At 44.1% G+C, this 26193-nt stretch overlaps 1 protein-coding gene across 23 annotated transcripts in view; it reads right to left on the bottom strand.

The window, feature by feature from the left end:
- Window positions 1-683: 683 nt before the first annotated feature.
- rapgef2b (Rap guanine nucleotide exchange factor 2b) overlaps window positions 684-26193 on the bottom strand; it is a 66744-nt gene continuing 41234 nt past the window's right edge. For 5 of the 23 annotated variants that reach the window (XM_028959879.1, XM_028959885.1, XM_028959894.1 and 2 more), the window contains 23 exons: window positions 20795-20926; window positions 16404-16596; window positions 15650-15786; window positions 14669-14827; window positions 14234-14386; window positions 13164-13328; window positions 12769-12876; window positions 12478-12681; window positions 11612-11720; window positions 11017-11293; window positions 10677-10834; window positions 9722-9962; window positions 9004-9387; window positions 8705-8916; window positions 7416-7539; window positions 6775-6798; window positions 5881-6104; window positions 5618-5788; window positions 5188-5337; window positions 4716-4784; window positions 3952-4150; window positions 3418-3866; window positions 684-2625 (listed from right to left, as the gene is read on the bottom strand). In XM_028959879.1, the coding sequence (XP_028815712.1) occupies window positions 2270-2625; window positions 3418-3866; window positions 3952-4150; window positions 4716-4784; window positions 5188-5337; window positions 5618-5788; window positions 5881-6104; window positions 6775-6798; window positions 7416-7539; window positions 8705-8916; window positions 9004-9387; window positions 9722-9962; window positions 10677-10834; window positions 11017-11293; window positions 11612-11720; window positions 12478-12681; window positions 12769-12876; window positions 13164-13328; window positions 14234-14386; window positions 14669-14827; window positions 15650-15786; window positions 16404-16596; window positions 20795-20926 (4398 nt within the window). In that variant the 3' untranslated portion in view covers window positions 684-2269. Of the gene's footprint in view, window positions 2626-3417; window positions 3867-3951; window positions 4151-4715; window positions 4785-4882; window positions 4926-5187; window positions 5338-5617; window positions 5789-5880; window positions 6105-6774; window positions 6799-7415; window positions 7540-8704; window positions 8917-9003; window positions 9388-9721; window positions 9963-10676; window positions 10835-11016; window positions 11294-11611; window positions 11721-12477; window positions 12682-12768; window positions 12877-13163; window positions 13329-14233; window positions 14387-14668; window positions 14828-15649; window positions 15787-16403; window positions 16597-17564; window positions 17717-20794; window positions 20927-25688; window positions 25746-26193 lie in introns of those variants that run through there. The other 18 variants (XM_028959892.1, XM_028959891.1, XM_028959899.1 and 15 more) reach the window with 15 other exon arrangements.

The following is a 26193-nucleotide window of genomic DNA, read 5'->3' as shown; positions in this document are numbered from 1 at the left end:
AGTGCCCTCAGTGGCCCAGGGGTCACAGCATGAGATATCAGCACAAACCGCTGATTCCAAAAAAAAAAAAAAAAAAAGGTGCTGCATTTGATTTCATCAGCGCTCGCCCATCAAGCCCTGAGCTGCTCCGTTACACTGAGGTTCTAGGAACAATAGGCAGTAAGACTTGACCTGGCATGCGATCAAGGCATGATCTGGTCTTCAGAGCAGCTCTGTGGGGATATAACCTCAGCCGCGACCTCTGACCTCTGACCAGTCCCTGCAGCTGGACCGAGCACCTGGACCATCGCAGGCTGCCACCGGACGAGGAAATGTTGTGTTGTCGGGCCACAGAAGTAAATAATACTGTACTTGAGAACACAGAAGGGTTCTTTTTTTTTTTTTCTCGACGATGATTTTGGGGAAAAAAAAAAAAAAAAAAAAAACACTGAATGATACTAGATCAGCCAGACACACTACAATCCTCACAAACCCTACCCCGAGTGCATGAAACCCCCCCTCCCACAATTTATTTATTCTTTTATCGTCCATGTTTCATGGTTCAGGTTGTAGAAAATAATTAGAAAGTGCAGTTGAGAGACACTGGACTCGTCGCATTGTGACTGAATGCGGGTGGAAGAGGGCTTTCAGTCCTGTTTCTGTCAAGACAACGGAGGCTAGCAGTCTGTTTTTTAAACACGTGAATGTCGCGCCGCTGTGTGTGTGATTTTTTTTTTTTTTTTTTTCTTCTTCTCGTCAAAAATTTCCAAAGTGCCAGGCATTTAAGATTCAGTTCTCGCCATCTCTCTTGATTCTTTAAAAATCCTCCTTCTTCACAGTATTTTGCACGGTGGGCAACGCAAGCACCCATGATGCTTTTAAGGCAGAGAAGGGAGATGAATCCACCGCTTGGGGAGACCGGCAGCGCCACTGGGCAGCGGATACATCTGTAAAAGTCTGTTAAGTCTTGAGACGCCCGGAGAAAACCAAGTGACTGCAGAGAGAGCCCAACGTCACAGCGCTGCTCCTCAAACGGCCGACACCTGTTCATCTTTTGGGGACAGGAGAGAAAAGCGCCGTTAAAACCAGAAAATATTGATGCCAGCTCACGTACAGTGCTGGCCAAACCGCACAGTGCCTCCAATATAGGCAAAAATGCGACAATCAACAGACTTCTGCTAATTCTTTCACATTTAGTTTGAACATTTATTAAGCCAGAGTTCAGACTGGATGACTTTCAAAGTTCAAATTTAATGACTTTCGGATTTGTATTCTGATTTGGGTGACATGATGCGGAGTTTTAACGAATGGATGACCGGGAAAAACAAGCACTAGGAGTTCTTTCTGAAATGATCATTACAGAGAGTTGTAGATCCATCATCCCATGTCCTGTGCTCTCATTGGCCATTGGCACGCTAAATATCTGGTTGAAGTTGACCAATCCCTTGCAACTTATGATCAATCGCCGATGTACCACCTACCAGGTTTAACATCGCATAGTCTGAACCAGTCTTAAAAATGCTGTTCAGATTGATGACAAATTTAAGGAAAAACCAGAGTAACGTGTCACTGATGTCCCTCATATGATGTTGTGATGATGCACATTGCTCTAAAATCTCACAGTTGTGTTTTATATTGGTATTTGAATCCTTTGGACTGGGGCGTGGCGGAACCACCAGGCATGTACCCCCCTCAGTTTGCACCCAAGGGGTCAGTCTGCACACATGGGCTCCACCCATTTATTCAGGTTTTTCCCCATCATTTGCCATCCATCTGTACTTTTCCAGAGTGTGAAAAACTTCCTTTCAATTTCAGAACAATACAAGATTAACATAAAACATTGACATCATGTGAACATTAATAAATGCCAGCAGCATATTTAGAAATCATGCATCTTCCAGCTTTTGTGGTCAGTAGAAGGGTTTATGGTGACACTGCTTAAAATCTATCGCTGTAGGGAAACTGTCACCCGTTACCTTCCCTTTGGTTAAAGGCTCCTTAGAGGCTACACACCCAAGGTGGCAAGGTGGCAACAAGGAAGGGTGCCCTCGCAGCAGTGATGAGAGCAGGTGATGACAGATGATGTTGCCGTAGGAACAGTGCGCGTGTCATGTGCATGCGTGAGATGCCGTGAAATGGTGCCGTGTGCCTGGCGGGGCATGCAGGACTTTTTGGCAAAAGAGAAAGGCGTTTTTGTTGATTTGTTTTAGTGACGGGGTTCACCACGGTGGATATTTGGAGGGTGGGTTTGTTTACCTGCCTGGTTTGGGGCCTGCTGTGTGTAACTCACTCAGACTGGCCTGGTTGACACAGATGTGTGTGCTGCCTCCCTCTGAGCTCTGAGTTTGGGAGACATGGACTCACCCTCCTCCTCCTCCTCCTCTCCTTCCGCCTCATGCTCGTCCTCGTCCCCACGGGAGTGAGCGTGCCGCAGGCGGCCGTCTGCGGTGGCGCCAGCAGGCTTGCCGGACTGGGGAAGCTGGGAGTCTGGAGAGTGCGTCACGAGGCGAGAGCGCTGAAGGGCAGTGGTGTAGTCTGGGGGCCGGCGGCCAGAGTGCGGCTGCCCTTCAGCAAAGTCAGAGATGGTGAGGGCTGTGTAGCCTGGAGGGGTTGGCGGGGGGTCACGATACCTCCCGTCCTTCCGTGCTGAAAACATGCAAATAACACGTGTCATTCTGTGTCAGTTCGTTCCGCTTAAAAATATGTCAGTATTCCATTAAAAACCTACGCATTAAACAAACAAACAGATAAGTAATCATCAAAAATTATCTCAAAATGACTGACTTGCCCAACTACAGGGTTCTTACACATTTTTACAAAGGCTTTCCATGACTTTTCAATTATTCTAAAGCAAATTTTCATGACCAGATATTCACTGAAATTTCTGTGCATATGTGAAACAATAAATCACAAAAAGTAAAAATTTACCAGAAAATTGTTAAGGTAAACATATGACAACCCTAAAAAAAACCCTAAAAGTGTTTCTTCCTCCCAGTTCACAGTAAAAAAAACATGTTACTCCAAGTAAAATGGAGCCATCATGTTACATAACTTTTAGAAGTTGCTGGAATATGGAAGCAACACACGCAGCACCAGAGCTTGTATAGTTTCTCACGCTGTTTTACGGGAACTATGTTCTCCATGTTCATTCATGTGTCAATCAGATTTCAATTTCCATAACTTTATATGTTTATTACGTATTCCAAAACTTAGCAAGGCGTGGAACATTCTCTTTTCAAATTCCATGACTTTTCCAGGTTTTTAATGATCGAAGGAACCCTGCAACTAAAACATGATCGAGAACATAATTCATTTAATTCATGAAATTGATGTTCTAATTTTTGTTGCCAGATGCACATCTGGTAACACAAAACTGATTTCTGTGTTTCCAGATTTGCTAATTATGAGCATTTTGATGTTGCTAACAGAGGCACCTACTAATGGCACCCTTGGCATTGCCAGCCGTGATGGGCGAAGGCCGGCGGCTGTGCTGTTTGGACTCCTCGGAGCCGGTGGAGGTGATGCTGCTGGTCTCGGGGTCAGCGCTGACGTCCTTTCCCCCGCGCCGTTTAATGGTCCCCGTGTCTCCCTCTGAGTCTTCACCCCAACAAGCTGCCGAAGACGAGGAAGAGGCTGACGCCCAGCTGCCTCTCCCTGCCCACAACCCTGCCCCTTCTGCTAGTGCCTCCCAACTCCTTCCCTGCTGCATGGTCTGGATGTTGTCATGGGAGCCACTGGAGCAGGACGTCCAGCTGCCACGGCCACTGTCGGCAGCATCCAGAGAGACGCGGTCCCCCTGGTCCTGGGTCAGCTCTTCAGAGCTGGGTGAGGAGAGGACAGTTGCTCCTGTGTACAGTGCTCGACAATCCTGAATGGACGAGTAGGAACTAGAGGCAGGAAATGTAAATTGGTGTGTTATTAATTACATGAAATGAAACTGTGAGGTTAAGGCATCATCTTAATGAACCTTACCCAAGGCTATACTGGTCTGGGTCTGCCGTGGCTCTGCGCTCTAGTCTTGGACCCCCACTGTGACCCTCCATGACCCCTCCATACCGGAGTCTCCGCTCATCGTGAGTCATGTCCAGAGAGGAGGTGCTGACCAGACTGGATCGTGAGGAGATCTCACTGTGTCCAGAGTCCGACAGGTTATCCCCCGCCCGGCTGTAACCTGGAGACGGACACAGGCAGAAAGTTTTATGTTGTCCCAAGCACCAGATGAATAAAACTGAAACTCAAAACTGAAATTAAAATTGTTCTAAAAATGATTTTAAAATATTCATCATTATGAAAAGACCTGAAAGACCATGAAAAGACAGCATTCGACATTCTACTCACCCACACACACACACACACACACACACACCCTAACCCAGCATGAAACCGCTCTATTGTATCTATGAAAGCAACTAAATGCGACAATCCTTTGTTTTGCTAGAGCTAAGGTTCTCAGTTCCAGTTCCCGCAGTAACCCTTGTTGTCATTGATCACTAACTTAAAAAAAGTTGGGAAATAAACCTCCTGTGGGTCCTTCAGGAATGGGAGTGAGATCTACTGTGCTAGAGGACTTCAGTTTCACTCCAACTTCACAACGATTTGTTGCAATATCATCAGGACCACTAGAGCTGAATTATAGGAGGATAAATATTGGCCTCAGTGATATGAAACTGGAGTGAAGCGCTTGTTTTGGAACTGGGGTGAAGTGTCCTGTCCGTCAGGTCAGGCCAGCCAGTTACCTGTGGCGATTGTTTTACAGTGTGAGGTAAAACTCCTGACACTGTGGCTTCTCTGAGACAGTGAAGCTGCTGCATGCAAATGAAAAAGGCATGCAGTGATTTAGCAGGGTAATGAACATTTGACAGAATGGCAGTATCTGTAGTAGGGAGCTGCTTAGTAGCAATACCTGGCTTTGTGTGTGTGAGATGTTGCGAAGCACTGCTTCACCACTAGAGGGCAGTAATCAATATAAGACCGTTATTCGTGCGCATAAGCATTCGTTGACGTTTATGAGCATGTGTGACTGATACAGGCACCAGCAGATCATGCATGTGATGAGTGTGTAGATTTTCAAAGACGAAAAGACAACTTACTTTTTCTAAAAAGAATAAGTAGATGCAGGAGGGTATTTGAGTGTGATTTTGTTGTACGATGCCACTCACACTACAGCACAGTGTCTGCACATATGCGCATGTGTATATGTGTGTGTACCTTTTTTGGGTGAACTGTGTGGAGACGTTGGGGGAGAGGACAGCTGCGATGAGGCGTTGGAAGCCGTGTCCTCCGTTTGCCTCCTGTGTCTCTCGCTGCCCTCCTCCGACAGAGACAGGATCTTCTTCAGTGACTGAGGTGAACTGGTGCCTAATGTGGGCACAGTGCAAAATCAGCAACAAAGTCAATGAGGACACATCTAAAGGGCCACAAGGCCATTGCTAAACCCTAAGATATAATGCAATACAAATGCAAAGTATGGTACAAATTGAAAGCAATTAGCACTGTGTACGGTCTGTGGTTGGAAACTACTGATCACTAATTAAATATATATATATATATATTAATGGTCACTAATAATCTCAATATGACTCAAAACAAAATAATTTATATAAAAATGTATATAAACGTGCCAAAAGCTATTCCTCACCAAAGGGAGGCAGGTCTTTGACGGGTACTTTCTTGCGGGAAGGGTAGAGGGCGACAGCGGGCACTTGGAGCGCTTGGTTGCCTTTCTGCGGCTGTGGGCGCTGGTGGGAGGCTGCCCGTGACACAACTGGCGACGTGTCCGGCCTCTTCCTGTCACCGGAGCCCTTTGGCACTGTTGCCAGGAGACAAGAGAGCGGACGCATCATTGGATGTTCAGTGCAGGTGTGTGTGTGTGTGTGTGTGTGTGTGAGCGTGTAAACTCACATGTGTTTATGCTGGGTTCACACTGCAGTGACAGCGTCTGCAGACTCTCCTCGTTTGTTTCCAGTGTGAGGTTGGACAGGTACTGCTTCACCTTCCGCGCCATCTGAGCATCTTCATACAGCTTCTTAGCATTCAGGAACGAGCTCCGCCTCACTCGCTTCTTGTGTCCGCCTGTCTGTGTGACGTCAAGGACGGCTGCGTTGGCACTACCCTGGCTCAAAGACCTGAACACACACACACACTTACTGAAAATAGTCTGCTTTAGAAAGAAAGAAGAAAAAAAAACATGGTGGGTGGTTTTGTTGACATGCAGGGGGTCGCATTCCTCCCAGCTCTAGAACATTCCATGCATTCCCGATGTCAGCCAGCCAGGCGACGGGGTGGTGTAGGGTGGGTTTCTTGAACTTAAAACTGGATAATTATTGGGATGGGAGCATATTTTTGCACAGGCCTATCAGGGGGCATCCTGCCAGAAGGGGAATGTGTGTTTTCTTTTGTTTTATTAGTTGAAATGAAATGAAATAGTAAAAACACACACTCTTTCCTAACAGTCCAAACTGTAAAAAAAAAAAATTATAAAAGCATGCTGTAAGTAACATAGTAATAGGTCTAGTTACACAGATCACTTTTGCTAATTAATGAGTAATGATGTTTTTTAAAGGTTTCTAATAAAGGACTGTTCTGCACTAGTACAATTAGAGTGCTGGTTTTGATGACCTCAACTAGCAAAAGTGATCGCAATCGCACTCTTGAACCTTGGAGCCAGAGCAGAAGAGTTAATCAATGCAAAAAAACAGGAGGAAGAAAAGAAATGAATGAAAATACGAAGGGAAAGCAGGGAGGTAGAGCACGCAGTCGGGGAGCAAGGCGTGGGTCAGAGGTCTCCAGACTTACCCTAAACTCCTCCATTTCTTCTTCCTGTAAGTGAGAGCCATGAACAGTGAAGCAAGGGGAAGGGTTGGGGAGGGGCAGAGTGTGGAGGGACAGAGATAAAGAGAGAGATGTGGAAAGGGAGAGGAAACAGAGGGAGACACGCTTAGATGGGAAAAGACCAAGAGCACCAATGATAAGCAGTACCCAGAGGCCCACAGACACTTAAGATTCCTTATACGATACCCTCCTAAGCAAACACACACAGATTAATTTTAATACCAATAAGACCACTAAATAATAACCCCAAGCATTGTCTGCATGACAAATAAAAACTACCTAACTAGCATCACAGCTCCTTGTACCTCTTGTGTGCCTATTTTCAAACACGAAGAAGACGTGTTTTATGTGCCCTGGCTTTAGTATTGTGAAATCAAAGCCCACAGTATCTCTCATACACACACTCACACAGATGTAAGAAATGTTCTACACAGCAGGAAAGCACAGCCACGAATAGAACAGCTGCAGAAGAGTCCTGCCCAGAGGAGAAGTGTTAGTCATTTAACGGTGACCAGTGATCTGAGTCGTTCGCAGCCGTTCACAGTGATCCGGGAGTCTGTATGTCAGGTGAATGAACAATTGGGTAGAGGAATTTGGAGGGGTACCTGGTTCGGAACATAAGGGCGGGGTCCATGTTGACTGCTGCCATCCGGCCCACGTGCCTAATCTCTTTTGCGATCATCCTCAGCTTCTCGAAGTTCACCAGACCGTCCACCTTTGAATCATTTCCTGAGATGAAAAATAGAAAAGTATTTTAATATGTTGTGAATCTGACTATAAATCTGATCTTTATGGTTCTAGTAGGCTATTAACTAAACAGCAAAATCACTAAAATTAAAATAATATGTGGTCACGTGTTTCAGGAAAGTCGGTTTTAGAATAGGAGAAGACCATTTAACAAATTAATAAGCCACAAAAGCAAATTCTACAATCAGAGTATCACGGATACAAATTAAAAAAAAAAAATCACTCAACAAGACAAGATTATTATACTGTATATGGAACGTACACTACCAGTCAAAATTTTGGATGTTCCTACTCTGTGGCTGTTATGGAGACTAAGATGGCACCATTTTAAATAATCCGATGCGAAAAGTATTTGTTGAATCTGTTTTTTCCCCAGAGTTGCCTCTTTGTACCAACAAAGCTGCTTTGTTCACTATTGTAATCATCAAAAGGTGCTTCATGAGATGCTCATTAACATGATTGAATGATAAGAAAGTGTTCAGCATAAACCTTCAGGACTGCTGATAATGATCCCAGTTGTACAACTTAATGTGATGAAGAGAAGAGAAGTGTGAACTCCATTACAGCAAAAGCTCCCTGATTTGGAGGTAATTGCATAGCCTCATGTGTGTTATTTCATTGATATGTGTCTTCAGTTTTGTTCTATAATGTCAAAAATGCAAGACTTATAAATGAGTAGGTGTGTCCAGAGTTTTGATTGGTAGTGTACATGAAATGGGTGGATGTTAAAGAACATAATTCAGGCACCAATCAGAGATAATCGATAACATATTGTATTCGTTGTCTGTGATTATGACAATATGACAATATTCAATATAGAGCATTGCAATCATAAAAAATAAAAATTTCCAAATTTAAAAATAATTGTTGTAATATATTTCCACATATTTGAAACTGTGGAGAAATAAATTTACATATAATATTATTTATAAGATTACTGTTATCTTAATAAAGAAATATACTATATAAATATACTATAATGTATTGCAGTGCTGCAGCAATTTTTTGACCCACCCCTAGAAACTAGCATCCATATGGAAATAACACTAATGACACTTGTAAACAAAACAATTACAGAGGATTTAACCGAACAGATCCAATTTTAACTCAATATTCAGCCTGGCGCAGCCATGTAAAGTTTGTTTACCCTCATGTAGGAAAGTGAGGTCTTTCTTGATGACAGGGAACAGGGGGATGATGGGAGGCTGCAAATTCTGGCTGTTGAGAACGTTCCGATACTTGGCCATGTTCCTTGACGGGTCGAAAAGGTCCTGCAGGTCGCTGAAGAGTTTCTCATACTTACTGGGCAGCTTTTCCCATGTGCCTCTGAGCCGAGACACTGGTGCCAGGTTGAGGCCACTGTCAAATAATGTAAAAAAATAAAAGTGAGGTAAAGTGAGGGGGAAAAAATGTAGAACTAACATTTCAGTTAGATCTGTGGCTGACCTGATGATGGCAAACATGGAGTTGAAGTTTTTACACTCGCGGCAGTGAAGCGCAATCTTGATAAAGTGCTTGACGATCTTCATGCGCTTGAGCTGGTTGGGCTCACGCACCACCTCCGACGCCACCCAGAAGGTCTCGCGGTTGATGGCCTCCTCGAAGCGCTTGAGGCTGGAGGCGCCGCTGCGCGAGCGCAGCTTGAACAGGTCGTCGATGTACTCGGTGGGCTCTATAGCGCAGAAGAGCTCGAAGGCACGCATGGACAGCTGCGTGGCCACCTCCACTGTGCTGAGCTGCAGCAGGCTGATCTGACTCTCCCGCAGCAGCTCCTGCGCGTCCTCGTCTGAGCACAGCGTCTCCGTCTCCATGTTGCTCTTCAAGTAGTACCTTCAAAGAACATCAGCACACAGATATTAAAAAAAAAAAAAAAAAAAGACATTTACACTTTTGGCATTTACCAGACGCCCTTATCCAAAGGGACTTACAATCAGTAGTGACAGGGACAATCCCCCTGCAGACTCAGGGTTAAGGGTCTTGCTCAGGGACACAATGTTAGTAAGTGGGGTTTGATCCTGGTTCTTCTGGTTTCATTCACCCAGTGTTCTCATTGGCTGAAGCTTGTTGGCTCAATTTAACATTCCAATTCAAATTGATTTCAGTAGTAAGATACAGACCCACGTGCCAAGTGTGTGACTCGTAATGTGTGTGAGGCGGTAGATACCTGCCACTCAGCTGGATCCTGTCGGCCAGCTTGGAGAGCTGCTCCGGCAGCCGGCGTTGTTTGATGACACCCTCGGGTGTGACGGACACCTCGCAGAGAGAGTACGCCTCTGGCGTGGCAGTCAGGGCGAACTCACGGATGGCCTGGGCAACCACCTCTTTAGCCGTGGTGTCCTTCCCGATCATGATGTAACGACTCTGCTGGTCAGCCTTAAACACCCGCAGCACCTGGTCGGACATGTCTGAGAAAAGCCAAAAGATTGAGGGACCGGCCATCGACAAAATGCAGTCTGCAGCAACAAAAGGTAAAGACACTCTTCTACAGAGATCACAGTCCTAAGTTGATCCTGGGGTCTACATATCAACATAAATGTCTCGGATGGTTTAACGGCAAATGCATGGCTATGTCAAAGAAAGTGTAAAATAAATAACTATCTTATTGCATTATAGAACTGCATGTCATATCAAAAGCAGCTATAGAACATATTGTGGCCCATTAATATAGATGTATACTGTACATGGTCTTCTACTGTACATGGTCTTCTAACACCTCTCTGTAATGAAATCTAATTTGCACTGTATCCACTTTTCTACACAGAAAGACTGACCTACACTAGACAGAGTTTATCAGGCAAACACTTGTTTACACAAGTGGATCTTCAGTGATTTGCCGTTTTTTAATTACATGGCAGCAACCAGTAATGACACAAAATCGGTCCAAATCGGTCCAAAGAGCTCTGATCACATTGTATGACATGATCTGATTTTAATAAAACAGAAGAGGAGCCAGCAGTTCAGCAGAGCGCACAAGGGTTAAATACTCACTCAGCTGAAGTGGCTCTGAAAAAAAGCACAAAAAGGTGTAAACCATGCAGAGGACACAGGATCAGCCATGCTGCTACACTGTCAACAAGATGTAGGCACAAGCAGAAACTGAGCTTGGAGGGCGCCCTCACCTGGCTGGTTGTTGAAGTCCAGGATCCGGTGGTGGGACTGCAGCAGGTCGGGGTTGCTGGAGGAGAGGTTGCCGCTGACGGGCAGTGCTGGTGGGATCTGTTTAGACTGCTTCATGCCCACAATGCTGTCATCCTGTGACTGCCCGACTCCGACGTCACTGTGGGGACAGCAGTGTGTCAGGTCCATGTCACTCATGTCCATATTACAGCTACATGATTAGTAACACAAATTATCTCTACTTGCAATGATGATGACAAAAAAATAAATACTTATTGTATACACTCATTCTTTAAGAATAAAACCACTCGTCCAGTAGATCAGATAATCCACTTGACCTACTTGTATGGCTTTGGGGGTAAAATACTGGTCAGCGTCTTGTCGAAGATCTTCTTCAGTTTGTTCCTGCCTCCCACAGTGTTGGCTTTGGCTTTTTTGCTGGCTTTCTCTAGTCCCATCACCTGCTCCACGTCCACGGCCAGATCTGGGATAGAATAGCGGCTTGCCTTCTTTATGTCCCCGATCTTGGGGATGTGCGGGGCACCATTCTTGCGGTCGAGTTCGTCATCGTGGTCCTGCTCGTGGTCCTGTTCCGGTCGAGCTAGCAGCTCTTTGAACACTGAGGCAACAAGAATGAGAATATAAAGATGTACAAGATCATTTTAAATTATTTGACAGTAATAATATGAATCATTGTCATTTTCAGTAGCAGTTTTCAAAGATGCATCACAAAAAAATGAACTGACATGATACTTTGAACTTTAATGTTAATGAATATCAGGATATAACACCAAAAAATATTTCTAAAATAAGTTACTAAAAGAATATGTAATAAAATAGGATATTTTTCACAGTGGTATTACTGTGCTCATGTGTGCTGATCTCTTTATTTATTTGTGAAAAAGATCCTTGAAGTGGAATGGTATTATAAAACTACCTAGGAGGTTGGTTTTCACAGTAATGGACAGGTGGGTGTTGTTCCTCAGAATCTCATTGGCTTTGGACAGCTGGACGTTCTCAAAGTTCTGTCCGTTCACTTCCAGTATCTGAGGGCACACCAAGGTAACAGTTCACAAGACAAACAACATGCTGCAGCCTCCATTACACTGTAACCTGGTCCATTTATAGTCAGTCAGCACTCAATGACCAAAGGGGTAATATTACAGAGAAACCAACAATTACCAAACCCAGAACAGCTCCCTTATTTAACTTGAGTGGAAAACGGGAAGAAAGCTTTCTGACCCTGACACTTCCTCCATATCCATAAACAAAGGAAGTAGAATGTGCATACCATGTTTAAAACATTATAAATTCAATTACAGTACGTTACAGAAACTACTGCTACTGAATCCCACAAGTCCCAGAGCAATAAATTGTATGCATTACTGCATGTTTGTTTCTCTGGACTTGAAAACCGTGGGTTAATGTGTCACCACTTACAGCAGAAAGGGGGAAAAATTCATCTGGGCAAGTGGAGTAAGGACAAGAAATGAACTGACCTGGCCCCATTTCCCGTGACAAGAATCAAGCAACTGATAGATGAAATGCTTCCCAGGATATCGTGTTACCAGCTTCCTCTGGGCAACAGCTGGCAGGATGTTTGGCAGAAGCCTGCCCTGCAATTCCTCAGCTAAATACGCCGCAGTTGTCACAAACGGCACTATTACACTACTACCATTATTATTACTTTGAAAACTCCAGATGTGAATGCATGTCTGCCTGCCGTTGCCATATTAACCCCGAGCCCCGTGACTTTGTGTGACATTTCAGGGTAGAGAGGTTCAAAAATCCGTTGAGCGGTACCTGATCTCCCCGTTTAAGGCCAGCTTCCGCAGCTTTGCTGCCTGCCTCCACGCTGTCGATGAAGATCCGGAAGCCCTTCTCCGAGCCACCCAGCAGGGTGAAGGCCAGCGGTGCCTCCCGCGATGGCTTGGTGAGAGTCACAACCCTCAGCTTGGCTTTGGCCGCACAGGCAATGTTTAACAGTCGTAAGTGCCCGAACATTTTCTGCCACGAGTAAACAAATATATAAATGAACCGAGTTACAGAGTCCAGAGTCGAATCGACTGATAAAGCACAGATAAAGACACAAACCTCTCTCTCCAGATTGTTCTCAAACTCCTCAAGAAAGTGAGTCATAGCAGGGTCTCCTTCAAAATCATTGAAGTGATTGTTCACCCACAGCAAGACTACTCGTGTAACCTGAGGATATACACACACATACACATGATACCTTATTTAGTACTGAGACAAGGAACAACACTTAAGAGACCAGGACAAATATTCAAGCTTGCATTGTGTTTGGCTGAAAGACTTTCTAAGGTATCCAACATGATAAACATTTGGATTCCATCCCAGCAAAGCACCTTTGTTTTAGAGGTCACAACGTCTAAATTACGCTGATTAGGTTTAGCCTGTGCTAATGGTTGCTCATGGTAAGGATGTGCAGAGCACATTCTTAAAAAAATCAGAAACAAATATCCTCGTACCTTGTCCCTGAGGCTTGGGTCGTGGAACCACTCCAGCAGTTTCTTGCCAACGACCATGGGGCTGGAGAGGAACGTTCTGTATGTGAGCAAAAAGTCCTCGATGTAGGTGGGGTCCACAACCGAGTGTTCCTCTACCAGGTGCATGGTCAAGCGTTCCGTGGTGCCCTGGAGGAGATATGAGAAACAACACTTGCCACTTATACAGCGTAGTGAAATGTAGTGGTGCAATGTAACAGTCAAAGATTCAAAAGTTTCAACATTCATGGAATTTAAAGGTCCCCTATAATGAAAGTTTTCACTTTGTGTGAGTGTTAACATTAATTCTAGTTCCCCTATGGTCCTGCAGTGACTTGAAATGGCAATAGGTGTAAATAGTGCTTTGGCCATTCAGAGAGCGGTAGAGCGGTCGGATCTGGAAATTGCGACATCATTTAGTTTACCTCCCATTTGAGGTGAAAGTGAAGTGATTGTCATTGTGATACACTGCAGCACAACACACGGTGTGCACAAAGAAATAGGTCCTCTGCTTTTAACCCATCACCCTTGGTGAGCAGTGAGCAGCATGACAAGAGTGTGGGGATGGTAATTTGCTCAGTGACACCTTGGCGGATCGGGATTCGAATCGGAAACCTTCTGATTATGTTAATTTAATTTATTTTCTGGAAAAACACTGACACAACTTCCTGTCTGCAGCAAACATTGTGGTCATTTCCACAAATGCCCCCTCAACTTCTATAGGAAGCTCTCCTACAAATCCCGCCTCTCTCCTCCTCAATAGTATTTAAAGCAATAGACAGCGAAATGCCGCATCCTGGGGAAATCTCATTGTTGGACTGGATCAAAGTGGCTGTAATTGAATTTTTCCAAGATTTAATTTTGTAAAAAGAATTCAGATATAATATTCGGGGACCACTAAGACCTATATAAAAGCAAAAAAGATCATGTCAGGGGACCTACAATTTGGTGAAAGAAGATATTTTATTGTTAAATATGACCACTGCATGATACAAAACTCCTATCCTCATTAAAAGGCACCTTGCTATTCCAATGCACCCTAATTTGTGTCTTACTTTGATGACTATGTGTCCTTTCCTGGTGCCGGTGCGGTCCAGCTCTCTGTGCTCCTTCACCATAACGATCTCACCCTCCTCCTCCACCTTCTGCATGTTCTTCTCCACCTGGTTGAGGATACAGCAGTAGTCCTGCTGTGCTATGCACACAAACTGCGGGGAAGAGGAAACAGGAAGGTTGGGTGACATTATGCCATACAAATTGTATGGCACCTCTCCTCTAAATTATTATAATTAATTATAAGATGCATCAATAGGCACTTCTGTGCACAAGGTATATTGAAAATCTGCTAAACAATTCACCAGCAAATTATTTCAATTGCACCCCCTTTTCTCGACCAATCAATTATTAAACATTTCTTAAATGTCAGAATCACCAGTAAAGGCAGTTCTGGTCAAATCAGTCACTACGGGCGTGACCTCCAGAAGACTCACCTGGCAGTCATCCACCTTGGTTTTCATCACTCCTTTCATGTACTCTTTCTCCATGGTGGGGGAGACACCAAAGCTGTTGCCCATGCATAGGGTCTCCGTTCGTCCCTCGGGGTAAGTGACCTCCACCGAACCATTCAGAATCACCGACCATGAATCCAACTACAGGTGCAGAAACGCAGACGGAGAAACAATGGCGGTCAGTATTGGGAGGTTTTTATGAAGAACAGAATTTATTCAGTGGAATTGTTTATCACATGAGCTGGATTAGGCATGGGTATTATATTATATCATCAAATAAAACATTCGTGATCAAATAAAGGATTTAAATGCAAATGTGGGTCAGACAATTTTACTTCTGAAATGGATACACATCTCATATCAGCACTGGTATTTCATTTATTATTCTATTTATCTATTTATTATTATTTTTACATTGCTCAACTGATTTATCTACTGCTCCCCAAATGTGGGGCAGTGGTGGCCTAGCGGGTAAGGAAACAGACCCAAAATCGGAAGGCTGCCGGTTCGATTCCTGAACTGCCTTGGTACCACTGAGGTGCAACAGAGCAGAGCACCGTCCCAACACACTGCACCCCGGGTGCCTGTCATGGCTGCCCACTGCTCACTAAGGTGATGGGTTAAAAGCAGAAACCACCGGTTCACTGTGTTCACTGGGTGCAGTGCTAATCACTTCCACTTTCATTTGGCCGGGCCTAAGGCCTGCGCCCTTCACTTGAATATTGGTGAAAAAGAACTATGACTGTAATCTCAGCCCAACCTTCACAGAAATAAGACTAAGTGATCTCCTTTCTGACCCCCTGAGGGATCTCATGATCTCAGGATGAAGGCGGCGGGGTCAGTAATTCATTCACATCTAACAGAGCAAACGTGCAGAGCTGACTGGAGATGTGCTGCTTAATCTAGTCTAAATAAGATACAGGCCTACAGTAAATGCTACGCTGTGTTTAAGGCATCTCTCACCTCTTCACCGTCATTAAGGACAACAGTGCCTGCCCTCTCTACCACGGCAAACACCATGACGGCGCAGAGCTCCCTTCTGACCGACATGGTCATGTTGGCGAAAGCAGGCAATTGGTGCATGAACTCCAGTAATTGTTCTGTAGGGTAAAAAACATAAACGCTTTAAAATCCACGAGTAGCACAGAAACACGCAACAGTGACGCTGAACCACATAAATCAGAAAAATCGATGAGATCATTTATAAACAAACTGCATTTTAAGCACAAACAGAATAAAAATAAAAATGGAATAGCCGTTTGGAAGGCTCACAGAGGAAATAAAGGTTTCTGAAATGACGGGGGAACCCTCGCTCGCCTGCGGCCTGTCTGGCTACTTGCTGACCTGTGGTTGGCATGGCAGCTCAGTGAAGCGAGAGAGCGAGCCGCTGAAAGTTTAATGCACTACGGGGAAATGCCGGCGAGTGGGGTGACCTAGAAAAAAAAAAAAAATTCTACCAAATCGGGCGGAGTCCAGTATGGTCTCAATCCCCATCTTTCTTTCTTTTGTTCCAGACTCTTTGTAGCCTCGCTTCATCACAATCCTGCAGACATGATTTCATTTTGCCTCTCTATTTATTTCTCTTTCCTCTTCCTCTTCCCATCATTCCTCGCTGCATTAGATCCTGTTCATGGCTCCATCCAAGATCTTCCAGTTCAGTAACACTTTTTAACCCCGCGGCTGCATGTATGTGTGTGTGTGGGTGTGCGAGCTTTACCGATATCATCATCTGTGCGGTCCATGGGGTCTTTTTCCAGGCAGTCTCGGACGATGTCGCGGCTCATTAGTGGATCGGAGGCACGCTCGATGTCCTCCTCATCGTCGTCCTCCTCCGAGTCCACGGCCGTCTCGGGGAGGCCGCTCAGGTCCATGTCGCCCGGCTCACTCTCTGTGGCCTGAGGAGCAGAAGCCTGCGCTCAGTCAAACCACACAGCCAAAAGGGTGCTGACCTCAGATCAGCACCTGCGACCCGAGCCGCAGCATTAAAATAATGCTGCAGTGTAACTACCGTAACGCGGCGAGGAAACAGCAGCCAATTCTGCTGACGGCAGCTCAGCCTGCTGTACAGAGAGTGACGCGGGGCCAGCATTAACAGATAAAACGAGGTAAAAAAACATCATCGCTGATGCTTTATACAGATAAAGGAAAAAGAGCAGAATGGGAGAGATCAAACAGCAAGCAAACAAACGTGGCTCTTCCAAAAATAGCCACGTTTCCTTCACTATTCAGACATCCACTGAACCCACTGTCATAACAACGAACCCAATCACCGAGGCATACGTCTACTTTGAGATCTGATGAGCGTTTTTAACATAATTAATAAAACATATGACATGATTATCGAAAATGTACTGAAAAGCAACATAATAGCAAATAATTCTATAAAAAAAAATTATATTCTGACTTCGGATTCAGCAGGTGCTGCCCAACTAAAACTTGCTCAGTATCCTCAGTATCAACATTGTTTACAGCATCATAAATCCTCATCTTTATTCTCAGAAGTGTTTGTAAAAGCCCTCATGTCATTCTACAATCTCAACAATTTCAGGAGCATCATGTCGATTGTGAGAAATATTGGAGGAAAATTGATTTAAAAACAACTAGAATGATCAAATTCACCTCATGAATTCTAGAACCGGAATGGACGTAACAAAAGAGGACAGGTCTGTGCCACTGCCAGGGTATAAATAGTCCACTGTGACCTAATCAGTGTCACATTAGGGAAGTTAAAAGTACAAAAACACAGCATTCTGCTGCTGAAAATCTTTTCCCAGAACAAAAGCACAAGCACCAACAGCATTTTACATCTCTTTCACACACACACAGACATATACACAAAAAAAACACACACACATATCGTTGGAGACCTGTATCTTACCTGCACACAGGGTCTGAAACGTTGCAGTTTCAGAGAGAAAGACAACGCCGTTGTCTTAGCAAGGCGTCCAGGGAAGCGGCGTCCTAAACGCATCGTCTCAGCCCGAGCTGCAGACCACCTCTAAATTTTTTAAGCCCAGAGTCCTGACTTCGCACAAACCCATGTCATTTCTCCTCAAATGACATGTGCACCGCTCATTAAATATTCAAACTGCTGCCCGCCAGCGGCCACTCAGGAATCAGAACGGCCTGGGGGTGGGCGGGGCTATGTGCACAAGGTGGGGATTTCATGTTTGGGTGGGGTATGCCATCAAGAATGGGGGGAAAAAAAAAAAAAAAAAACAGCATAGGTGCCATAATACAATTGCAAGCATTTATCAATCAGGCAGGTCACATGATCATGCCTCGACATCCAGACGCTAAATATACATTTGACAATGAATCATACATCCAGAAAAACAAATTCAAATCTTTAGCTACAGGCATTTCACTGAACAATTACATTAGCATTTAACGGTTAATACGCGACAAAAAGAACATGCCTGATTGCTAATCAGAGCGGCGCCGGCGCACCACTTCTAATCAAAATTTACTATGCATTCATTTACGATGTCCTCTAGGCAGCTTCCCACACTCTGATGTTTTATAAATGATGACTGGAGCATCTTCATTAACCTCCGCTTTCGCCTTTCCGTGTTCACGTCTGCGCCAGACAAACACAGTTACATCTCAACTAAACCAAGCATCCTGAACTAAACACTAAAAACCCAGCTGCACAGACAGCAGTGTTCCCCGACCGAAGGCCGGCCTATTTTTTGAAACTGCGGCGGACCGGATTATCCATGACGGCGCGGTGAGCGCTGTGATGAGTGCGAAGGGGGGGGGCAGCATTAATTTTTCAGCAGGGCTATTCTTGGATCAATGCTTTAAAGCCTTTCTGAAGAACCTGTGTCATGATTTATTCAGACCCCAAAAACAGGCATCCATGTTGGCAGAGACTGTAGGGGAGGGTGGGCAACGATAATGCATCATGGGAGATCTCAATCACAGACTGCTGGACAAGGGATGAGTCATCATCAGCTCGTTTCAAACCACATGAAGACTTACTAGATCAAACAGTGGCATGCAAAAGTCTAGGCGCCCTTGGTTAAAATATATGTCTATGCCCTCTGATCTTTTAACTGTCACAAAGTTAAAGATGACACATTTGTTTAATATTTTAAGCAACAGTATATTTTATTTCCATAATTTGCAGATATGGAAACAAAACACCAGCTAAACAAAAGTCTGGGCGCCTCAAATGCAAGATTGTTGGGCCTTCTTGCATGCACTGCTCTATTGAGATCTTGCCGCAGGTTTTAAATGACATAGGTGGGAGGACTGTGAGGGCCATGGGGAAACGTTGAACTTTAACCTCTTGAGGAATTCCACAGCAGCAGATTTTAAGGCGTTTCAGATCATTATCTTGTTGCAGAATTACCAACCCTCCTTTTATCATTAAATGCTTTACATATTATATGTGTGCTTCTAGAATTTATAACATCCATTCTTGTCTCTACCAATGAAATGTTCCTAGTGCAACTGACTGCAACAACCTCAAAAGCATTGTGCCCAAAAAGTTCAGACAATGTTCCACCATTCCAAGTGTTTGTAAAATTATCAATGAGCAGCTCCCCTTGCCTCGCTTAACAATGACTGTGAACAAGACCTGGGTAAAAATTTGAGTTACCACGGTGCCCGAACTTTTGCATGGCGTTTCTTGTCAGTGTACAGTTATAAACAGCATATGGCTGCCCTGAGAGTAAAGTTCGATTTTACTTCACTAATTACTTTGACAGAATGTATGTAAACAGCAAACCGAAGGCTAAACCCCCAGAACGTAATATAAGGATGAGATTTCAGTGGTGATAGCCCCAGGACTTCTAAATCCTAAGCGTATTATACGCTCATTAAGACACTGCGATGCACTGAAAACCGCCCAGAGACAGATGAGGGGCTGACGGGAGATCTGCATTTCTGCAGTAATTATACTACAAAAGCAAAACTAAAACCATGTCCGTCAATTCCCAATACCAATGTGCACAAAAGCTCTGTAGGTGTCCTGGACTGAACCGGGGTCTCCCGCACCAACTGCATATCATGCACAGCGGTAAGTGTGCCACAGTGCTGGTCGCGCGCCCGGACCAGTGCGTGGTATTAGCGAGAGTGGGGTGCAGCCGGGGTCAGACCGGGCTCCTCCGACCGCACTGTAGCCGCACATCTGCTGACGGAGAGACAACAGATGGCCTGGAGATCAGGATCAGAGAGAGAGGTCGCGGCTGTCCGGGACGGGGAGATTTCATCCATTTCATCACGCACAACGCAACTCCTTATCTTCGAGCTGATACGTATTACACATGCACATGTGCGCGGGCTCAAACACAGATTTTAAATAGAGTGGCAGACCGAAGAACACAAATCCTGACCCAAGAAATCAGTGCCGCACTAAAACTGCCAGTCCATATAAAAACTTATAATAAAATAGCACTTAAAACATGCAAAATAGATTAATTCATGATTAATATCTACTCACACAAACTAGACTATTACAAGATAATGTAACATAAAACCACAAAGAAGACTGGATGGAATACAAAAAGAAGGAATTAATGTCTACTTAATTACACACAATAATACGCAAAACACTTAGACATATGGATAATTCTAGCCATCCTATTCAGGAGACATGGCTGCTGGACAGAAGCATGTGATTACACGCTTGAGGAACGTTTGAGGAAACTATTCGAAATTTCAGGATATCGCCCAGCCTAACAGCACAGACAGACACACACACACACACACACACACACATACACATCCTGAATGAAGCAGGCATTGGAGAACTGGCCTGAAGGAAGCCAGTGTCTCTTGAGCAGATTCAATTGCAGACTTTGCGAGATAGAGGTCAGTAAAAGAGCAGAATGAAAGAGCTGCAGTTACTCAGACAAATAAAAAAATGTGAATAAATCCATATTTAAAATGACTGGACATCAGGCAATTGTATGTATGATTTTTTTTTTCTAAAACCTGTGCTCATTTTTATATGGTGCTGTGGGGAACCCAAATAATGTCTACTCTAGACGTTGATATCTATTTATGTCATAAACATAAATAGATACTTTGATATTTCCATGGTTTTCACATTAATTAGCGCTGCTCACACGTCTTCGCAGCCTGTCGTGCAGCACTCACCTGATAGATATCAGACAGGCTACTGCTCCCGGAGTCGCTGGTGATGCTACATCCTGAGTGGCTGGAGGACACGTGCGTCACCTGTGGGTGGAGCCCGTCCGCCAGGTGCAGTCTGCTGAAGTCCGCAGGGAGCTGCGTGGAGAAACACGCCGACGGTCACCACAGCGCACATTGCATATCCGGGTGAATGTTTTCATTTCTACCAAGACTTTTAACACTGCGTTGAGCAAGGGGAAATGTAATTTAAATATAGTGCATAAATAACCACCTAACCTACATTAGTGGGTTAAATCCTTGTCATTTTGCTGCCCCTAAATGTTTTCCAAAATGTTTCTTGGATGATTATTCATTACAGAAGACACATTGAAAGAAGCAATACCATAATTCTGTGCAAACTATCACGGAGACTGTAACAACTAAAAAAATTCTAAAGACCATAAGCAAATCATGATCCCATGAGCAGCCGCCTCACCTTCACATCCTCCGGCTCTGGTATACACCTTCTATTGGACTATGAGCCCAGACTATGATATAAATAGCTGCAATTAAATCAATTTCAAGTGAATCTACAGGAATTAACAACCTACAGTGACTGTTTTCTGAAATATAGTGTTTGCTCTGGGTTAATACAGGAAGGGAAGTGTTTTAAATTGCCTCTACAGTACAGGAGACTCCGCCCCTCCACCCAGAACCGCCACCAAACAGTTCATCAAGCCCTTATAAACGAAGGGAAAGCAGCTCAGATCGTCACATCCACACCAAGCACAGCAACCAACAACCACCCCATCAAACTTACCATACATTTACCTATTCATATCTCATTATCAGAATTAATGAACTCTAAATATGCATAATAAACATGTCTCTGAATTCAGGTCTCTATTAAATCAAAAGAAAATTATCGATTTTTTTTCTAAATCGATATGGCGCATTTCTTCACCTTCATTTCACTTTGAATTTGTTGCTGCCTGCTTTCTGTGTACATGTCTCTCTGAGAGCTTCAGCTATTTTGACAGCCATCTACCAAGATACGTCAGAGAATGAATATCAGGAGCAGCACCACCACACTCCCACAGTCCAGGGTCCGTGGATTTGGTGGACTTGTGAGTATGTGAGCTCATGTAAAATGAATGTGACATAATTTTCTTCGACCTGGCGCAAGAAGATTAGGGCACGTTCGCAGGGGAAAATGCTGAACGTGTGGCACCAGCAGGAGGCCTTAGCATGAAAATTCCCCGGATGCTGAGAGGAAGGAGAGCTATTTGTTCCCACCTGCAGTCCTGCCGGCTCATGAATATTTAAGCAGGCAAGTTAGCATAGAAAAAAAGATACGTGTGAAAACCACTCCTCTCTTCTCACCTCTGTTCCTCGCGCCTCGTCTACGTTGACGGAGCAAGGAGCGAACAGCTTGTCTGCGTGTTAAAAGGGAGTCCGACCGCAGGGTTCATTAACACCGAGTGAGTCGGGCGCAGCAGCTTCAACTTCGGTTTCAGAGCTCAGCGGCACAAAGTTGCCTTAAATGGCACATGATATAGCGCCCTGTTCAAAACGCTGGCCTCATTATGCTAGCAGTCACTGTTGGATGCTAACACAAAATGTAAAGTACCATAGATACAGTTGTTGAATCATTTACATTTACGGCCTTTATCAGACGCCCTTATCCAGAGTGACTTACAATCAATAGTTAGAGGGACAGTCCCCCTGGTTAAGTGTCTTGCTCAGGGACACAATTTATTTTTATTTTTACTCATAAATGTACGTCGGTGTCTCTATGCACTTGCTGTATGTCTTTTTCCTTTGGGATTAATAAAGTTTTCTGATTCAATTGTATTTGAACCTGGGTCTTCTGGTTCATAGGCGAGTGTCTTACCCGCTAGGCTACTACCACCAGCCAGCACCCACAGGACAGGTGTCTGTGTGTAAAATTCACTGTCAAGTTTTTCAAGATATTAAATACACAAATATCTCATTCCATTTGCATTTCATTTCCATAATAAGCAATAAGCTGATAATAAAGTTCATTAATGGACTACCGTTACCTAGCGACAGATAGCAACTAACGAAAGCTATACAAATTTTCTCAGTAAATGAATGTATAATTAAGGCCATTTGTCTCATAAATGCATATCAAAAATGTAAATCACGCAGAACGTGGCTCAGCCAATCAGATTTTAGAACATTAGCATTTTAAAGATTGCTACATAATTACAGATTTAGACTCCTAATCTGGCTCTGATATACACCTTCCATTGGAGTATTAGCCTAGAATATGATCAATGGCTGCAATTAAATCAATTTCAAGTGAATCTACAGGAATTAACAACCCACAGTGACTGTTGTGTGAATTATAGAGTTTGCTGTGGGTTAAATCACTTAAAGCAATTTGATTCTTTATATGTGTTAAAAAGCATGAGTCAACCCACTAACACATATCTAGAGAAACACATCACATTTTTTCTTCTGTGATGTCAGTAATGCTACATGAAAGTTCCAATCACATCTCATTGACCACAACAAATGGAGCACAATGGAGGCCCCGGGCAATGAGGGGCAGACGTCAGAAACTCTGTGAACGTGTCAATCAAGCAGTGGAGGAAATGGCCTCTCCTGGAGTGATTTTACAACTCTCTTCCCGTCCTAAATACATCAACACCGAGCTGCGGGATCACATCCTACACATATACATACTGGAGGAAATAAATTTAATAAAAGGCAAATGTGCCCCAAAAAAGAGAGGGGAAAAAAACATAGTGCTGACATTATGATTCCTTTCCCTCATCCAAAACTGACATTTACCTTATCAGCTCTATCACACAGCCAACAGACATAGACTATAGAAAAGCAATGAGATGCAGTTCAAGTGCACCCACGGGCAGTGGCGGCACGTCAATAACACAATTCAGTCAGGGTCCCTAACTAACCCCGGGCCCCGGCGCCCTTTTCACACCTCTGTGGGCCATTGTGACGCATTATAAAGACTTCATTCTCTCACTTCACAATTCAGGTCAGGGCCTCAATCAACCCAAAGGGCTTTTAGTCACATATGATTCTGGACAATCGCAAGCTGAAACAGCAGAAAGCTGCAGAAGAGAGCTGGTCCCAAAGTACACCCATGTTCGCGTTAGACAGTATGGCAGCAAACACAAAGCGGGATGCACAAACAAATGAGTCTTGGTTACCCTGCCAGCGAGTGCTGTCCTCCTGACATAAGCAGATCAAGCAGCCCAAAAATTATGCTGCAGACCTCATGACCTACATTACTGCACCGTGGCCACAGCGGAAGGGTAGTAAAAATGAAATGCAACCCCATTCAGCCTGTAAAAGTCCGCATAATAATGATAATGGTGACAATAATTAGGACAATAATGTGTATTTATTCCAGTATAGCTGTCACTTTGTATTAGCGGCATACAAAGCATGTGCACATGTTCAAGAATTTTGTACTGTATGGTTATATGTGTAAAGTGTAAAAAGGCTGGTCTATCTTGTACAGTAGTGCTATGGCAACCTATGCCATAAACCCCCATACTCCTCCGGGAGCACCCCACTGCTCTGAGCTCAGCGGATCAAGAGATTAAATGGGTGCAGATTAAACTGCACTGGAATTCTCTCATAGACCCAACATGCACCACCAACAGCACATGGACATTTCCTACATCAAGCACTACTGGCACCGCCCAACCACCAGAATGGGGGTTACATCTGCCAGATTAGAATGTTTTAGTAAATATGAAGTGGATCGTAGCAAAGAGTAGTGTTAGCAGGAATTAATCCTACCAGTCACATTAAACAGAGGCTGTGTTATACCTGCAATAACAAAAATCAAAATAGAAAAAGAAAATCACATATACTCTTCAAAAATATGTAACTAAATCACTATTGCAGATTTGTAGAAGGATTTATAAAATAATATTTTAAACCATGTACATGCTGTAAATGGCAGTATTACATTATAATCACATGCAATTCTCCATATAAAACCAAGTTATATTAGCCGTGAAAAAAACGTGCAAAGGAGATACATTGGGTTTTACTGCAGTAAAACCCTGTAGGTCCAGTGGCATGAACCCAATGCATCACTTGTGTATATGACTGCATAATTCCTGAATGGGCTGTAAATACTGCCCTTATCTGATTAAATGCCGCCGGCGCTCTCCATCACATTGGCATTACAGCTACGATGAAACCGTGCCCCTTAGTTACACACTCCCAAAATCTGGTCCCCTCAGGATTTCTTATTCACACCCATCTTTGAGCACGAAGGCGGGTCACGGTAAATCATTTCTTTTATACTGCATATAAACGCCATTTCATATCGCCCTGTGGATTACACATGCTGCAAAATCCATACACACACATACACAGTAAAGCCATGCTGTAGCCCAGCTACAATCAATCATCCACTGAGTGACATTCAGGACTGTCACTGCCCAAATCTCAAAACCAATAACTGCCAGAGCGCTGTGTCCCACCAATACGAATGTGCTACTTACTATATGAATGAACTACTTTCTATAAAAATGGAATTAAGGAGTGTATATTTCGAAAATATGACACCTCCATCTGAAATCAACATGTCATATGTCATGCATGTATTATCCAACATGGTATATACATAACCAAAATGCATTAGGATATAATATATTGTTAACCATTTATGTTATATTATATATTATATTAACCATTTGTATCGAGTTGATTTTAACTACGAAACATGATTTATACAAAGCACTATACCATGCATAGCTGTAACATAACATAATTTAAGCTTCATGCACCTCGGTTACACAGTACTGTAAGACAAAAGGCCTTAACCCGACATCACCTTGAAGGGGATTATGCACAAGCCATATATATTCCCCAAACAGGAACAAGTAACCAACGGACACCTGACCTTCCGAGAGAGCAAGGCTGCCTCCCCCCTGACGGCCGGCATCAACACTGACAGGAGATCAATTTCTTTACAGCTCAGGAGATCAGCGCTGATGCCCGTCCGGCGATGCCTCTGCCAGCCTATGGGCAGGAAACGCCGCCACCGCCGCCTCCTGTAGCAGTGGGGGGCTTAGCTTAGCCTAGCGGCTAAAGTACCTGCTCGACGTACCGAAACCCACCGTGATCCTTAATGAGATCAAACAACGTCTGGGCATAAAGGCCACTGTACCGGGGAGGGGAGAGCGTGTGTCAGCGGCAAACACATGGCCAGCCTCACACACTGACACACATTAAATCGCAGGCAGAATTGCATTAAAACTGGCACACGCCCACCCGTGCATCGGTGGAGTGGCAGCTGTTTCTGGTCTGTCGGCGTGAACGAATCCATCCCGCCCTGATGGCGCTCGCAAGACAGCCTTAAAAAAAAATAAAATAATGAAAATTTAAATCCTCAAATCGCTCCGCAC

The sequence above is a fragment of the Denticeps clupeoides genome, chromosome 18 (genome assembly GCF_900700375.1).
Source record: "Denticeps clupeoides chromosome 18, fDenClu1.1, whole genome shotgun sequence".
Lineage (NCBI taxonomy): Eukaryota > Metazoa > Chordata > Actinopteri > Clupeiformes > Denticipitidae > Denticeps > Denticeps clupeoides.
This window is presented reverse-complemented; position numbering and strand designations above follow the sequence as displayed.